General features: G+C 44.3%; 1 protein-coding gene across 1 annotated transcript in view; it reads left to right on the top strand.

Annotated features, from left to right (window-relative positions):
* RP1L1 (RP1 like 1) overlaps positions 1-11,646 on the top strand; it is a 44,781-nt gene extending 33,135 nt beyond the window's left edge. The window contains exons 3-4 of the mRNA XM_083830733.1: positions 1,868-2,033; positions 4,026-11,646. Of these exons, the coding sequence (XP_083686859.1) occupies positions 1,868-2,033; positions 4,026-10,528 (6,669 nt within the window). The 3' untranslated portion in view covers positions 10,529-11,646. The remainder of the gene's footprint in view (positions 1-1,867; positions 2,034-4,025) is intronic.
* The last annotated feature ends 6,110 nt before the right edge of the window (positions 11,647-17,756 follow it).

Raw genomic sequence — 17,756 nt, 5'->3', positions numbered from 1 at the left:
ATTGAAAGAGCTCACTAACAGAATAAATAAGAAAACAGAAAAGGAATGGCAAGTAAAGAAGGAAAATAAATATACAGGCAGCAAGAGCCTACTCAAAATATTGTCATTTATTAGATTATAGACTTTCTATAAACCTGTTGAGTTAGCTAGAAAGTGTTCCTTTAGAGCAAAATTGGATTTATTGACAAATGACAAGCAATAGACATAAATTGAGCTTTGTGGGTTATTTTTTTGTTTGTTTGTTTCATGATACTAATAATGTAGATTCAGAAGTTTTGCTGCTTCGCATACAGTGATGTTTAACATAAGTTTCGGATAATGGGAGAATGATGGGATTAGTGTATTCGCACAGGAAAAAAAAATGATGCCATATGCTTTACTGTAAGAAAATTTACTAGACATGTTCAACAGGACCTTCAGTGTAATTCTACATGTCTTGCTTGTTCTTTCACCCTCTGCTCATGTTCCCGTTCTCTTATCTGCACAACATCCAACACTATTATCCTAGTATCTCTCAAAGCCCTAGTTGTACTGTCTAACAAATCTCAAAAAACCTCAGAAGCATTTCACAAACTAAGGGCTTGAGCTCTGAAGGGGGCCTGATTCTGCATTCCTTGCCTACAGAAAAAATTATGGGATGCTTTTCTTCATGCTCCATTGTGCCATGCATGTGTGACAATTGCAGAATTGTCATCAGAGTGCCTATGAGACTTGTTCTCTTCCGTACTCAGTCGCTAATTAAAGAGCTGATGATTTAGTGATGCAGTCAGGTCAGGGTGCATCTTAAGGGCGAAGGAGTGCTCAGCCCACCACCAGTGCCAGCTCACATCTTGGTAGCCCATTGCATGGTCAATTCTTATCGAATGTCCCCATATGCTCCAGAGATGTGCTCCTGCTGTAGCAGTCTGAGGAGGAAGGGACATCACAGCATGGCTATAAGACCTCTGACAGAACAGTGGCCAAATGTTGGCCACTGAAGCCCTCTCAGACAGCAAGAGAGCCCTCTCAGCCCTGTTAAGAAGCCATCAGGTGTTTTACTTGAGAGCTCAGATTCAATCTTACTGCACAAATAAAAAGTCCTGCTACTTTACATCCTGTGCAAACATTGTGCTTGGTTAAAAGTGACTTTTTGCCACCTCTAACCCTGCTCTCTCTTACTAGCTGCAGACGCCAAGAAAGACTGTGCAGAACCCAGCAACAGATCATTAGGTGGAGATGACAAGGCAGTCTGTAAGCCTGTGTCCTCATGAGGAACGAGTCCTTAACAGGGATGTCCCACGCTGATGAGCAGTGTTCCACACTGTCCATCATGGATGCAATGCCTAAAGTAATGTTTGAGACCATAGTTGAGGTAGTATTAGGGAAAATCACGGTTCTCATCTCTTCCTGAGCAGTGGAAGGGAGAAAACTAATGATCAATCTGGCATGCAGCATTTGCCAGGTGATAATTACTGTCCTGTGCAGGACTTAGAAGAATTAGAGAATATAATTATCTGTAAGAGAACTTGAGAAGCCACCAGTTCCACCCACTTCCTCAATGCCATATTTATTATGCTTAATTCTTTCCCAGAAGAGGTAAAATTTCCGATAAATGAGATATCTCCTCCCTTAGTCAATCTCTTCCTTTTCTTCCCTATCTTGTGTGATCTAATTAAAACAAAACAGAGCTTCTCCTTCAATGGAAGAACAGTGCAAGGGAGCCTGCCGACAGCCTCTGATAGACTCCAAAGTTCTCTACTATTTGTAACATCTCCAGAACCAGGTTTATGTGAAGTGGCATCTAAATGTCAATTGATTCCAGATCTAGAAGGTAAAATGTAGGTCTGCTCTGTCACCTCATGGCGATCTTCCTTCTCTTTTCTTCCAGATCGACAGCATGCAGGCTCTGCTTCACTGCCCCAGCGTGCTGGTGTGCGTCGGCCGAGAGCCATTTAAACCTGTGTCGATGGAGAATTTGAGGAAACACTCGGTGGAGAAGCTGCCCGACCTGGCTCCCCGTTCCAACAGCAACAATGTCAACGAAAACAATGAAAGTAAGGAAAACTCTGGGGCACATTATGCAGTCATCCCCAGGCCTGTGTCCCACCACATGGAGATTACAGGCACCTATTGTACTGACCCAATGTGCAGATCTCATGTGCACTGCCTCGTTTGCAAAATGTACTTTCCTCTCTCTGCCTCCCAGGCATTTCCATCCTCCCCTTCTTTTTCTCTGGTTTCCTTCTAGGATTTCCTCCCTACACCCTCCAGTCTTTCTTTTACATGCTCCCCGTGTCTGGCTGACTTCCCTTCCTCTTTCATATCTCTGTGTCTCCTTTTCCTTCCAGAACTCCCTCCTTTCCTGTGTCTGCCTCTGAGACTCCCCAAACCCTTGAGATTTCCCACGAATCTTCTGTCTCCTTGTCTGTCAGTCAGATAACACTAGGACTTCTGCACCGGGACCAGCAGATGCCCTGTATTTGTCAGCAGACTTGGTTTCTCAGACTCTCTTATACTTTCTTTAAATGACCTATAATTTTTCAGGGTGTGAACTAAAAACTACCTGCAGTGTAGCCCTTTGGAAACAAAACATGTTTTTACGGAAAGGTGATGTTCAGGGAGGAGTATGTTATGCATTATTCAGGATGATATTTCTTATACACCTTATATGAGTTATCTAATATATGCAGATAATCTAATATATGCAGATAATTATCCCAGCCACCTTCAGTAGTAGTTGAAGAGAAACTGCCCATCTCTAGAGGGCACTTAATCTCACCTCTATTAGGGATTTGTTTTAGGATGAAATGAAGTATGCCCTGAGGTGGCCATTCCTCTCCCCATTGTCAATAGCAGTAGCCTGGAATACATTCACTTGTGTGTTGACTACTAACTGTAGAAACTTAAGGACAGAGACCTCCAACACTCACTCTCTGAGTCATAAAAAATTGAGAGAACAGTGAGAACAAACTGAAGCTCTTTGTCCATCAAGGGACTGAAAAAACATGCCAGTTCAAATGCATGAAGATGGATAGTCAGCAGCTATTTCATGTGTTATTAATCTTGATTGGTGTGTTCCTAGTTACGTACTCCCTTCCTAAAATGCCCTCCATTTGGCTCCACATCCACATGCCCTCAGAAGCATGAAGGTTGTCCAGGTATATGCAAGTAAGTTCTGAACAAAATAATGGATATGTTAGGAACATGATAGATTCATGTCTTGCAAGAAAGCATGATAGCAATGTACTCTGCTTGTACTGAAGGGTCTGGCACCTCAATAAATCTGTGCAGATCACTGCATTGGGCCACAGAGATGTGCTTTGGATTAAAATTCTTAAAATTCCCTCACTATCACACTATGACTACAACTTTTCCTAATTACCACCAACTTATACTTCCATTTGCCTTTTATGTTTTAATAAGTATTAAAATTATTCATAGTGACACATCCCTGCATGTACCGAGTGTGGATCTGTTCTACATGGCCATACCTATGTTTCCCGGTACGTGAGTGGAGAAGTGGATGATGCAGAATAAATGTGTAACACTTGACTGCTGGTTAAAGAAGGGGGTCGCTTCTCCTAGGACGTTCGCCCACTTGAATAAGAATGAAAACATGCACAGTTTAATACGAAAATATTTGCAATGTGATAAATAGCGTAGCTCTGAGACTACATTGCTCTATTTGGTGGTTTGTTTATTTTTGGTTTATTTTTTTGTTTATTTGTTTTCCTTACTGGCATGTATTGCAGTACTGAGTGCTGCAAAAAACATGTTTGTATTCCAATTTAAATTCAAAAATATGACGTTAAGATTTAGAAGCTTTTGCTACAGACTATTAATTCCAAACTATTCTGTTTTATTCTAGCTTAACATTTATGGCCATCACCATGTCAAAGCCAAATTTTCAAATTATGTAAACTGGCATAGCTTTAATGGACTAATATCAGTATTCACTAATTTGAGGATTCAATCTATGTATTTCATGTTATCCTTATATGAATTAACATTTCTTTCCATCTTTCTTTTCTTATTTCAAACTCCAGTGAACTTTGGATTGAAAGCCAAAAAAAGTGTCATCCATCCACGATCAGCATCAAGCAATAGGTCAATGAGATTTTCTTTATCATCAGAAAAGTCATATCCAAATGGTCTCGCTGCCTCACCAGATACTGGCGCGTCTTTCTCAAACAGTTGTTCACATCCAAAGCCTGGTGATCTGGTCCATTCCTTGGTCAATGATGACATAGAGAAACGGGTACATGTAAACAAGGATGGTAGCTTGTCCGTTGAGATGAAAGTCCGCTTCCGCTTGTTAAATGATGAGACTTTGCAATGGTCCACCCAAATCAGAAAGTCAAATCTGATGAACCAGATGCCTTGTGAAGAGTCAGGTGTGGAGGACAGTGGAGTAGACCCTATACAGAAAATGAACCCAGAAGCCAGCTCAGAAGCAGATGATTCATTATACCCTTGTGATGTCGATTCTTACATGTCCAAACTTGAGGAATCAGAATGTGATGAGGCTCATTGTCATAGCTGTGGCAAGAAACACCAGGACTACGACATCTGGAAAAACCCTATGCACACTTCCCAGAGGGAAGAGCCCAGTGTACGGAGCACCTGGCACACGCGGTCATCATGCTCCAGCACATCTTCCCGGAGGAGAGTAATCCACAAAAAAAAGGCTTCTGTGGATAGTCTCCATACCACATCCAGTGAAGAATTCTCTGAGCACATTGTGCAAGAGTCCTCATCCTACTCAGAAACTATAGAGAACAGAGTGGCATATCGATCTATTAGAAAGTGTACTTGTAGAAGTGATTTGTCTACAGGTGCTTCCAATGGAGAAGACCAGCAAGAATACACCCGGACTAGCACAAGCAATAGTCAGAGGCCTTCATCTGTGGGCTTGGTATCACATTCAAGCTGTGAAAATAACCTGGATACTCAAGAAGCCCCCGAAGACTATGAGGCCAGTAAAACCAGCTCACAAAAGGAAGATGAAAATTGTTTTGAAGTTTCCTCTGTGAAGTGCTTAAAGCACGATGCAGAGGAGGTTGAAAGCAGTAGGGCTGGGAGTGTCATATCAAAGTCATCTCTGCAGTCCAGACAGAGCAAGAATATATGTGAGGAAACAAGTAGCGTGGGCAGGACCATGTCCTCCTCCAGCCTTCAGAAGGCAAATCAGGAAGATAACGCTATGTGCTCCACTCCTGCCAATAGTGTGCACAGCAGGTCTACTAACTGTAGCACACCAAGAGCAAAGAGTGAACAGGATGACCACTCAGAAGACAATGCAGTGGTCTCCTCCTTCTCCAGTGAGTCCTGCCCTAAGAAAGAAGCTGAGGAGGTTGAACAAGAAGACAATGAAATCAATGAAGTCAGCTCCGTTTCAACAAAAACAAAGCGCAGCCAATCAGTTAGAGATGAGAGCAGTGAAGGTGAACAATGCTCTACACGAGGCACTCCCCGTTCCATAGCTAGTGACAGGAACAGCAGGAAAAGTGATAGTGATGAGATCATTCAGTGCAATGCCTCTTGCTCTTCCAGGGGGTCCAAAAAGAGCAAACACAGCCATCTTCATTTGGATGCACGATCTGAAATGTCTGTGTCTTCATTTGAATCCACTCAGAATAAAAAGAATTCTTTACATGCAGAAGATCTAAGATCATGCAGCAGGGTATCTAATTACTCCAAAAGCTCATGTGAAATCAGGAGAAAATCTATTGCAGACCCCATGTCTCATAATTCAGGGTCTTTTCACTCAAACATTTCATCTACTAGTGAAGCAGAGGCAATTGCTGTTATTACTGAGGAGAAAAGCTCAAAAAGTACCACCACCAAGGGGTACAGTGAATCCTCAAAAGGCTCAAAGAAGAAAAGTCACGGAGACGAAAGTAGCAAGCCATCATCTCCCTGCTCAAGTGTTTCAAGCCCTAATGGAAAAGCTGGAGAGGGTCATTACAAGATGAATTCAGAGGCCGCTTCTTCAAGACATGGAAGTATAAGTGAGAGTGTGTGTTCAAAAGGTGACCACTCAGCCGAGACTGGGATTAGGAATGGAAATCCTGCAAGTGTCAGTTCAAGAATCTCTTCAAAGTCAGAAGGAAAAGACAAATGCTTGTTGACACAGATATCCCAGGAAAGTGATGACAGATGCTCACAATCAAACATATCTCAGTCTTCAAAATCGAGGCAGATTAAAACCAGAAATCTTCATGTGAAGACGTCAAATTCCAGCAGAGTTTCACTGTCAGAGACTGTGTCAATATGCAGTATGCATTGCCCTGCCCCACCAAAAGGGAAGCCAAACAGCAAAAAAATACGATCAGCCATCCTGAAGAACTCCTCCATTAGCAGCATAGGTACTGAGTCAGTGCTTACCACAGGAAGACAACAGAAAGATGTTGTAGATTCCTCCAAACCAACTTCCTTTGGATCTAAATCAGTTGCAACCGAGGCAAACGATCAGAAGAATAAAGAGCTTGCTGATTCTTGCAATGGAAAAGTGGAGGAAGTGTTAGAAGACACAGGAATACAGGAGGAATGGAGTGATTTAATGCCATCTATTTTGCCAAACACATCTCCAGAAGAAGTTGTGCAAGAATGGCTAAGTAAAATCCCTTCAGAAACATTGCTTATGAAATATGAAATGGAGGATGGTGCAGAAGAGGAATGCATAGAAGCAGCCACTGAGGTGTCATACTGCACAAATGCTGAGGAAATCTCAGAGGATGAAAAAGCTGAAAAAAAGAATGTGGAGGAAGCTGAAAGTGAGGCAGCGGATGAAGCAGAGAAAGAGACAGCAGAAGTCACAGCTATTAATGAAGGGGCTGAAGAGTGTGTGAATCAGGAACAAAACTCCGAGATGTTGTCCGAAGCTGCCAAGGCCGACCAAGCAGAATGCAGCCGGTCAGTTACATCCAGCCATAATAACAGCAGAAGAGACCTGCCAGTCTCTGTCCAGACTTCTGTCCAGATCATGAAGGCCTTGCTCAGTTCAAAACACGAAGCAAAATTTGACCGATCAAACAGCTTGCCCGAAGTGTCCCCCACCATGGGGAGAAAGCTGAGTAATTCTGCCAACATCTTGATTACTTGTCTTGCCAGTCTCCAACTCCTTGATGAAGAGTCAGAAGATCCATCAAATAAATCAAAATGTTTAAATAAGCCAAGGTATATGGAGTTGCTAAACATTTTTCAAGCCCTGTGGTTTGGACACACAGCTGAAAAAAGTGGTCCAAGCTCAGGCCAAGAAGCAAGTGAGCAGGAAAGGACAGCTTGTGGGTTTAAAGCCCCCAAATCTGTAGATGATGACTTCACTCCCATGTCCTCCTCTGGGGTGGATGTTAGCAGTGGTTCTGGTGGCTCAGGAGAAGAGAGTACAGCTGGTGCCAGGGACTGCAATTTATCGGCACAGAAAACGGTTGAATTAAAATCAGATGGGCAAGTGGAAAATGTAGAGACTGCCACTGAACAGACAGAGGCTGAGGAGCAGAGTAAAAAGGAAGGGCATTCATCTCGACCTTCAACAGCCTGCTCAAAATCAAAAGGTGAGGAAAAAGCACAATTTACTAGAGAGGACTCTGTAAATCAGGAGGCAGAAGAGAATAAGGAGGATCAGTGCAGTAACTGTGAAAACGGTCAGGAGGAAGGGAGAGAAAATGAAAACGAGGAAAATATCAAATTACTTGAAAATGGAGAGCAAGAAGTTCTTGTTGAAGAAGTTGAAGCTGTAAACGAAGCACTCCCAAAAGAAAATCTTGAAGAGACAGTAGATCAGCTAGCTACTAACATTGGTGCAAATGTCAGTGATGCTGACTGTGGGACAAAACTGAAAGATGATTTGGAAGATCATCTTGGAAAAGAGTCTGTAAAAGATCCAGAGCCCAAGGTCAATATGGCCACCAGTGTGGGCACATCCCTTACCCAGCAGAACTCAATGGATCCAGACCCAATCTGGGTCCTGAGACTACTAAAAAAAATTGAAAAGGAGTTCATGGCTCACTATGTCAATGCTATGAATGAGTTCAAAGTCAGGTGGAACCTGCAGAACAACCAGCAGATGGATGAAATGATACTGGAGCTGAAGGAGGAAGTGAGCAAAAGGATACAAAAAAGCATAGAGAAGGAGCTGAAGAAGATCAAAAGCAGAGCTGGGGCCAAGATGCCAAGACCTCCAGATGAACCACTCAGGCGTGAGTCAACACTCCAAACCGAGCAAAGGAGACGACGATTGCAGACTATGCATAAAAAATCACTCTTCAGTGACAAGACTGGAACCCAGAGTAGGCTGGCTGACACATCAGACTTATCATTTGATGCAGATGAAGATACAGTATTTAGTGCAGCTTTTGAGGCCAGTATTAGTGAACAACCAAGCGAGGAGGAATACTGCCCATGCGACACTTGTGTGAGGAAAAAAATGGCTTCCAAGCCCGCAAAAACCCCAGTGGTGGCTAGCAATGCCCCAGTCATGAAAGCATTTGATTTACAGCAGATCCTGAGGGGGAAGAAAAATGATCCTGAGGAAGCCTGTATCGCAGAAGCAGCCCAGGACAGCAAAGCACTTGCCAGCAGTCATGTGGAGGAAGCAGCAGAAAACACCAATCCAAATGAGGAGATTGATGAGGGTGAACTCCAGTTAGGTGAAATGGAAGTGGAAGGGAATGAAGAAAAGGAGGCAGCATTAAATGAAGAGAATGGCTCAACGTTGAATGAAGATGTAGAAGAACCAAAATCAGAGAGTCAAAACTGTGAGATGGAGGATGAGGTTAAGGATGAAGAAACCAATGAAGAAGAAAAGAGAGAAACAGAAGTGGGGGAAGAAGTGAAAGAGGAGGAAGAAGAAGAGGAAGAAAAAGAGGAAGAGAAAGAAAAAGAGGAGGAAGAAAAAGAAGAAGAAGTAATGATGAGGGCAGAAGAAGAGGACGAAACAAAAGAGCAGATAGAGGGAGAAACAAAAGAGGAAGAAGAAGATGAGGAAGTAAAAGAGGAAGCAGAGGAAGAAACAAAGGAGGAAGTGGAAGTAAAAGAGGAAGACATGAAGGAAGAGGAAGAAGAAACAAATGAGAAGGAGGCAGTGGAGGAGGAAGAAGAAACAAAAGAGGAGGAGGAAGGGAAGGAAGAGGAAGAAACAAAAGAAGAAGAAAAGAAGGAAGAGGAAGAAAAGGAGAAGGAGGAAGAGGAAGGAGAGGAGGGGGAGGTAGGGAATGAAGAGGAAGAAACAAAAGAGGAGGAGGAGGAGGAAGGGAAGGAGAATGAAGAAGAAACAAAGGAGGAGGAGAAAGAGGAGGAGGAAGAGGAGGAAGAGGAGAAAGAAGTGAAGGAGGAGGAAGAAACAAAGGAGGAGGAAGAGGAGAAAGGAAAGGATGAGGAGGAAACCAAAGAGGAGGAGGAAGAAGAAGTGAAGGAGGAAGAGGAAGAAACAAATGAAGAAGCAGAAGACATGAAGGAGGAGGAAGAAGAAACCAAAAAAGAAGAGGAAAAGCAAGAAGAGGAAGAAGTAACAAATGAGGAAGCAAAAGAAGATGAGGAAGAAGCAAGAGAGGAGCTGGAAGAAGCAGAAGAAGATGAGGAAGAAGCAAAACAGGAGGAGGAGGAAGTGGAAGAAGAAGAAAGCACGAAAGAAGAGAATGAAGGAGCAAAAGAGGAAACAGAGGGAGAAAAAGATGAGGAAGAAACAAAGGAAGACGAGAAGGAAGCAAACGGGGAAGAGGAAGAGAAAGAAGAAGAAATGCAAAATGAAGTGCAGGAAGCTGAAGAAGAGTCTGAAGTGCAGGAAGCTGAAGAAGAGTCCAAAGTTGAAGATGAAACTTACAACAAAGCTGAAGAAACACAGGAGCCAGAGGGTGAGGACATTGGGGCTGATGATGAGGAGGAGACATCTGAATGTAGAGGAGATGCTGATTGCTTGACTGATGACAATCCTGAAGGAAATGATGCAGAAGGAAATGAAGAAGCTGAGCAAGATGAGGCTGAAGCAGTGGAAGATGCAAATTTGAAGTCAGAAGATGAGGCGTGCTCAGCTGAGGAAGAAAACAGTGAAGGTGGTGACAAATATGAGGAAAATGATGAGGAACCCACTGGTGATGATCCTGACCAGGTAAACAAGAAACATGAAGAGAATGGCAACAGCAAGTCTTCTGAGAGAGCCAGAGGCAAGAAAACCAGCAAAAGGCTAAAGACTCTGAGCAAAGCAGTTGTATTTTTCCATTATTCTTCTGTGGGAAAGTTCTCACAGCAATCCCAGAAGGGGTCCGATGATGAAAGTGAAGAGGAATGCAATGATAATAATAAATCCATGAACAACCACCCCAATGGAGAGGTTCAAAGTGATGAGAGCAGCAAACCTTCAAAGATGTATCCTGATAGTGAGGAGGAAGAAGAGGACAAAGCATCTTCATGCACTGATCCTCTGGGAGATGAGGAACAGGCAGATGCTGAAGGTGCAGATCCAAAGGAGGATGAACATACTGATGAGGTTCAGGCTATTAAAAAGAAAGAAGACTCTGATGAGATTGACCAGGATGACCTGGACTTCTAGAACTGCTTATCAAAAAACTGCTTTTTTCTTTCTTTCCTTTTTTTTTTTTGAAGTATATTTTATTTACATATTGCAGTATCTCCAGTGAGTTGAGCCATCGTAACTGGCTTTTCTTCTGAGTTAAATGTGTTAAACTTGATCTTGAATCTTGTGAGTAAAGTTGCAATTACCTGCCCTCATTTCTAGAGGGCTAGCAAACTCATTAAGATTTAGTGGTTGCAATAGAAAGGTGGTTTGGAGAAAGGGAAGGCTGTTTTGTTTATGATACCTTCTTATTCTTACAATTTAAGCCATGCTGTTTGCTGCTTGAATAACTGTGGCTCTGCTGGGCATCATGTCTGAGTAACTTCAGGATGCCTTTTGTCTGTTGCATGCCATTTTCCTGGAAAGATTGCCAATCCACAGAAATGTGACAAAATCTGGATTCATTGCCAAAGTCTGGTCAGAGCCCACAGAGATGTACACTCATTCCCCCCACCCACCCTACCCTGACCTACCCTAATCTACCCTCTCTGCACACAGAGAACAGGTCTGAAATAAGTCTTTCCCTATTTTCCCTATTTTTCTTTAGATGTTGAGATCATTCTTCACTTCACTGCAAATCCAAAAGGGTCATCCCAGTAGATCTCTCCTCTTCCAGATCACCGATCTGTTTGTACTGTGCTCATCACTGTACTATATGGTGATGCAGTGGTAGATGAAAAAGATGAGTTAGTTCATCTGTCAGGTGTCTGGGAAGTGGTTGAATTCAATATTGATGAAATCAGAAGTGGGTAAAATCCACTTCCTTGTCATTACCTTTACTATGCCAATGCTGGTATTTAAGCACTTTACAATCATCTGGGATCCCTCAATCAATTTTGTACGAGGCCCTGTTCCAAAGCTAATAAGGTCTGAAACTGTTCCGTGCCTCGCCCTTGCAGTCAACCAATAATATTTAACTAATTTTATCTTTAACATGGAAAAGGTTAGAGTATTTGTGCTGCAGCAAACAACTGGAAGAGGCTCAAGCATTTACTGGAGAGGTTGGACTATACAAATCACAATAGAACTGGGAACCTTATATAACAACCTTTTTCTACTACTGGATTAATTTTTCTCCCACTGGGGCAATGTATACATTTCTGAATAAATGTCCAGCTAATGCCAGAAGTCTGACCGTGCCTCAGCTGCATACATGTGTACAACTCTTTGAGAAACTGTTTATCTACAATTTACAGGGAGAAATAAAAACAGCAAAAATCTAAGAGAGGGTAAAAGCAAAATGCCTTAAACTGTGTGGTGAAAAAAGTATGTGTGTAGTATTTTGCCAGGTTTGTGATGATGCATGTAGACATGTTGAAATATTCAATATTCACAATGAAATAATTAATATTATCATTTCAAGAATCGTTTTCTTAAACTCATACACTATATATTGATTTCCACAAATAAAATTCATTTCACTCCAATTAATAAGTAAGATTCAGCTCCAGATGTGGATCCTTAATGTGAGGTGCATGTGACATAAGGGGCTGTGTAAAGTAGGCAATGGAGAGCTAGATCTCAGCTGAGCTACCCTCCCAGAGGCTCACAGTGCCAGCTGAGATCCTCCAGGGAGTCCAAGACAGATGCACTGTCCTCAAGACACAGAAGTTAAGAAGGGGAAGGGCAGCTCCGCCATAAAGTTAGATTTATGTGCATGTCTTGGGTTTCCTAGGACACCCTACGTGGAACTAGACCTCTCTCTAGGTACAATTCAGTTGAACCCTGACTGTCTTAACATTTGTCTCATCTGCCTGTCTCAGTTCCCTGTTTTCACTGGAGACATCGTCAGACCTAAGATTGCTAGTTTTTAGATGGCTTGGGTTCCATTTTTTTGCCTAAACATAGATGTTTAGTGCCAGTTGAGAAGGCATAGGAAATCCAGTCTCACGTCCCAGTGCTGGTACGAAGGCGTGCAGATCACCTGCAGGTCCAGAGCTCCCTGTAGATATGAGGGATGCTGCACGGTATCTTAAAATTCATGGATGTAAAGAAATTGTACGTGTAAGATGAAATCCTGTCTCAAAGGATTAAAGTACAGGCTTAAAACTAAATGTTAAAACTCTTGTTGGCTTTGAAGTACGGGAATAAGACAACTTATTCCTATCTGACACAGCGCATCCTCTGACTCATGCATTTTCTAGTGTCTCAGTGTTGCACAGAGATACAGGCTGACAGGTTGACCTGTCACACCTAAAGTACATGATGAACATCATACCTGCTCCAAATACCAGTTCAGTAGCCTTCGTCCCATTAAAGCTCTCTTTAGGATGCAATTTGAAGGTTTAAGCAGAAATTGTGTTGCATAAGCCAAGTGCTAGACTTCACACAGAAGTGAATATTTCTTGTATGAGTGGGATTTGATTGCAAAACCTCCAACTTGAGGTCTCAGGTAATGAGCAGACAGAGGCAGATGTTGTGCAAGCATCCTGAAATACAGCAGGTATGGATTTTCTGTTGTCCAAAACTGCTCTTTACCATTCCAGGTGAGAACCAAAAGATACCCCAATCTTGTGATTAAGCTGAGCAACTCAGCTTACCTACAAGGTGCCCTTGTAGGACCTGGGAACAAGTGTGCATGACAAAATGGGTTGTATCTCCACTTGGTGAACTGTGTTCCCTGGGCTGCATGGTGGGACATCATCAAGCCACTGTGCTCCTCCCTCTTGCCCCGTCCCTGCAGTGGCCCCATTTAGCTCTGACTGCTGGAATATCATCTCTATATACACATATATGCTGGCCGCAAGCCTGAGCCCATCACTTTCGCCTAGGCAAGAGAAGAAGGACAAGGGAAGAACATCACGTATGTCTATTTGCACTGCATGCTGGTTGTGCCGACAGGTTAGAAGGACAAACAGAAGCTGGTCCCTAATCTGTAGTCTTTCATTATTCCCTTCCATATTTGTTTGCTCGCAATTGCTGTTTCTTTTCCAACAATGCCTCCAAGCACCCACCATTCACACAACCTTAATAGACCTCCTGAGTCCTCCTTGCCTAGGTTTATGGCCATGGTTAAAGGTAGCACCCACACAGTGTCAGTGATCCCTCTGGCGTTCACTGTCTGGGTCAGAGAGACAGAACATTGCTCCAGGGCAAGTTTGCCCTTCTGCAGTGATGTCCCATGACATCAATATTTTTGACTCTGTATGAAAACTTTACAAGGTTTCCACAAAACAATTCAAAAAGCAGGCTTTAAGGTATCCAGAGTGAGAAATGTAAAAAAATACTGTTATATGCACTGATTTATAATGAAGAAGGAGGCACCAAATTGAGGGCAACAGTGGGAATAGGTTCACACCACTAATTCTAGGCATGCACATGAGGTTTTTTGTCCTCCTGGGTTCTGCAGGCAATGCAAAGAGACGGGGTCTCCCAGCATTTATTCAGAGAGGGACATGGGACTCTCATCTGTTGGGGTGAAGCACTTCAACTGTAGCATCCTAATATTGGCATGTGGAGCAAATGTTTGAATTCCAGTTTTGCAAGTTAGAAGTTGGTCAGGTACCACCAATCCACCTGGTTCAAAACACAGCCTGGAGCCTCTCTCCACTCCCCTCGCCGTGTTGGCAGCGACTAGCAGGGACCGTGTCATGTGTGTTTGGGTTTCATAGGGACCAAAGCAAAAACTCTGCTTTCTGATGCACCAATTCCTTCAGGGTTCAGAAAGGCACCAAGCCAGGTAGTCACAGCTCTGATCTTGGCATGAGACACACTGGAAGCGGTACACATTCGTGTCACTTCATACATTTCCAGTGAAGATGCCTCCCCCTGAGCCCATCACCCCGACTCCTGTTATAACCAACGAGGAGACAGAGGCAAAGGAGAGCACAATTCAGCTGCTGCAGACATCTGTTAGGAGGAGATGAATTGCACTCTCAGCAGGCTTATTTCTCTCTGTCTGAGTGCAAGCGGAGACTAGACAAGCTGCTCAGATGGAGATGTCTAGTGTGGGAAGAGCTGATCCCAGCATGACTGCCCCAAAGCATCCTAAAGTGCTCGCAGTGGTGACTCGCAGGCTCTGCCAGGCAGCAGCTCAAGCCAGTCATCCCCTGGAAGTGTTAAAGACATTTGTTGGCTCCAAGATCACCCTTCCGTTCACAGCTGGAACAGCATGGGTTAGTGAGAGGCCAACCCTTTCCCATGATTTCTCCTCCAGCCAGTTGACTTTGCTCATTTTGAAGCTGCTTGCACACAGTCAACAGCACACCCTGTCCGCGTTGAGTCAGCGGCTTCCCTGGGTGTCTCACCTAGCACCAGCAGGGAGAAAAAAAAATCAAATAAAACACCGAAATGCCATCATTGCAGCATGAAAACTGAAGTCACTGGAGGTCTCAACCTGTCGTGCTCATGTCTGTGATCGTCACCTGTGTTCGGGCAGCGACTGATGCGTGTGCCTGCCGTCGTTGGAGAAGTGAGGGCTGTGTGTTCTCACAGCCTGCTCCCAAAAAAACCCAAGCAGAGGGGCTGGGGAGAAAGCTCGATGTCAGTCCCAGAGCCAGTCTGTCCCAGGATTGCCTGTGAACAAGGCACACAGCTGAAAAGGATCCCTCTCAATTCCATCTCTCGTGCTTGCGCTGCTTCCAAAGTTTGCATTTCCCCTTGGCTGCCGTGACTCACCCACGAGTTGGGTCTTGCAGCTCCCGTCCACCTCCCGCAGCACCGGGAACACGTGCTGCCAGCCAGCTCCAGAGCTGTCACGTTTGTACCGGCTGGAAAGAAAATGCTTGTCACCACCTGGAGGGGATTACAGCTGCTGGCTTTCAGCAGCGGGGAGGAGGAGGAGGGCAGGGAGGCAGCGCGAGGCTTGCACAGCTGCACAGAGCTGTAAGGCTTGTTTTGCTGTGCATCTCTATTTGTCTTTCGCTTTTTGCTTTTTTAATTAATTAATTTATTTATTTTTACCAGCCAGACAAATTGCCTCTTGATGTATGTTGATTTTGTTTGCTTGTGTGTGTGTGTTTTTAATAGGAAATATTCAGTAAAAGACATTGAAGAGCATGGTGGAAAATGAAAGTGCAAGCCACTGAAATAAAATAAATTTGCTTTCTAAAGGTGAGGTCTTTGCAGATGTGTGCAAGAGACACTTCTATCGCTAAGTGAGAGCAAAAATCCCCCTTTCCTGCTAGGTCCTTTCTAATCTAGCTCGGCCCTTTGAAATCCCAGCTGCCTTCCAGGAAGGGGCTGGTTGTTGTGATTTCTGGGCATCAGGTTCCTCCAGTAGGCTTTGGTCTGGAGGGCAGGGAGATTTTCCAACCTGGCTGTGCATCTGCCTTGCAAACTCCCTCTCCTTTTCTTGAATCAGAAGGGGGAGAACTTGCACTACAGGGCTTGGGGGCTTCTTGGCAAGTGGCAGCAATAAGTAGACCTCCTAGCACAGGGTTAGGAATGGGTTGCGAAAACTTAAATCCATGCACCCATCTGCCCCTGAAATCAGACATTCAGAAGCTGCAGTGCTTTGTCCCAAAAGTACAGCACTACTTTCCTGCAGCAAGACAGACCTTGGTGGTATGCCTATCGGCCCCGTTACTCCTTCAGATCAGCATGTCCTCCTGGAGCCAGGAGGAGCTGGTTGTGCTTAGGACATAAGGACTACATTGGTTTAAACCTTTGCAGTAGGTGTTGCATATGACCATCCTTGGGAGCAGTTCGAGCCTACAATGTGCCCTCCTCCAAGTTAGATGGCTTGAGTGCATGGGAGATATACATCTGGAGAATGGGATCCAAGGTTTGCAATGTAGGATGTTTGGAGCTGCAGTTTCTCTCTCTGTCTCTTCTGCCGGACCTGTCCCACTTTTGGAGAACAAATATTCCCAGGATCAGAAGGAAATGCAAGATGTTCTTGGCAGGGAAGCGAGCTCAGGTTCTGGGCTACAAAATAGTGAATTATTCAGTCTTTCATATCCCAGGGAAGTGCCAGACACCAAGACGTCTTCTGAGCTGTGCCCAGACAGTGCAGCCTTCACGTGAAGCCATTAGGCTGGTGATTCCCTATTTATTTGAGTCTCAATTATTTGGGTGTTGGCAGTGAGGTGTATACATCTCCTCTATAGGCTGGGAAAGAGAAGGACTATTTAGGGAGGCATTCCTGGTGTCCCAAGCCTTGCATTTGAGACAGAAGGGATGGTATTTCCTATGACCCCCTAGAACATATTCAGAACGGCTGGCGATGCCATTTTTCTCATGCCCCTAAGCCACAGACCCCCTCCCTGTGTCAGGATGAAGGATCAATCTCTGTAACCCTCCAGACGCTTCTAATTTTAACTCCCTGCCCTCTGAGCTGAGCACCAGGGTTTGTGCAGCTCCAGCAGGAAGCACCCTGACTGACCTTTCTAATTTCAGGAGCTTGATGCTTGCTTATCCCTGCAATCCACAGCAAAACCCGCACCTAAGAGCAACGTGCACGGCTTGCACTGCATTATATTGCATTATATTGCCTTGCATTTCTCATTTGTTGCAACCGAGAAGACACAGCCCTGCTCAGAGAAGGATATATTTATTCTAAGCCTTGTGGTGTGAAAATGAGGTTGAACTCTGAGGGCTGAGAGGGCAGGCTGGGACAGGCTTGTGTTTCTTTTTCCTCTGTAAAAAAGAGGGCTGGCTCCTCCTCAGCCTGCTGCGGAGTGCAGGCCAACACAAGTGACATGTATTAACCTTTCAGCTCTTGCATAAAGGGTGGCGCTTGGGCTCCTTTTCCAGTTCTAAAAGAGCTGAGCAAGGCTCTTTCAGTGCTGTGACAGAGAGGGAGTAGGCGTAGGAGCAAGGTCAGGACAGTGCTTCCTAAGCGGATGGAAATGCTTTGCCGTGGTGCCTAATTAGTCTCCTGCAGCACAGAAACCTTCCCCCTCCTCCGGTCCCTGCTCTGGGAGCTCCCCACGGTCTCAGGTGGCAGGACTGCCTTAGGACTCTGTTTCTGGCATGTCTGGTCCTTTGCACACAGCTATGGAGGCTGTCAGCTCCAGGTCCCAGACTCGCAAAGCATCATCCCTTCATGTCCCATCCCAATGCTGTCTTGAGGCAGTGCCATTCCTGTCCATGGCAGCAACCTCGACCACTCAAGGCTAATTCCATGCTCAGCTTCAAAAATACATGGGAAAATCTCTGGAACATGCAAAACCTCTCAGTTTGCCGGCTGCTAAACATTCCCTATTTCTCTTTCAAGCATCATTTTTTTTCCCCAGGTCATCCAGAGCTCCTGTGCTATCGA

This window comes from Anser anser (genome assembly GCF_964211835.1).
Source record: "Anser anser genome assembly, chromosome: 3".
In the NCBI taxonomy this organism is placed as follows: Eukaryota; Metazoa; Chordata; class Aves; order Anseriformes; family Anatidae; genus Anser; species Anser anser.
Note: the sequence above shows the minus strand (reverse complement) of the source record. Positions and strands in the feature narration are given on the sequence as shown.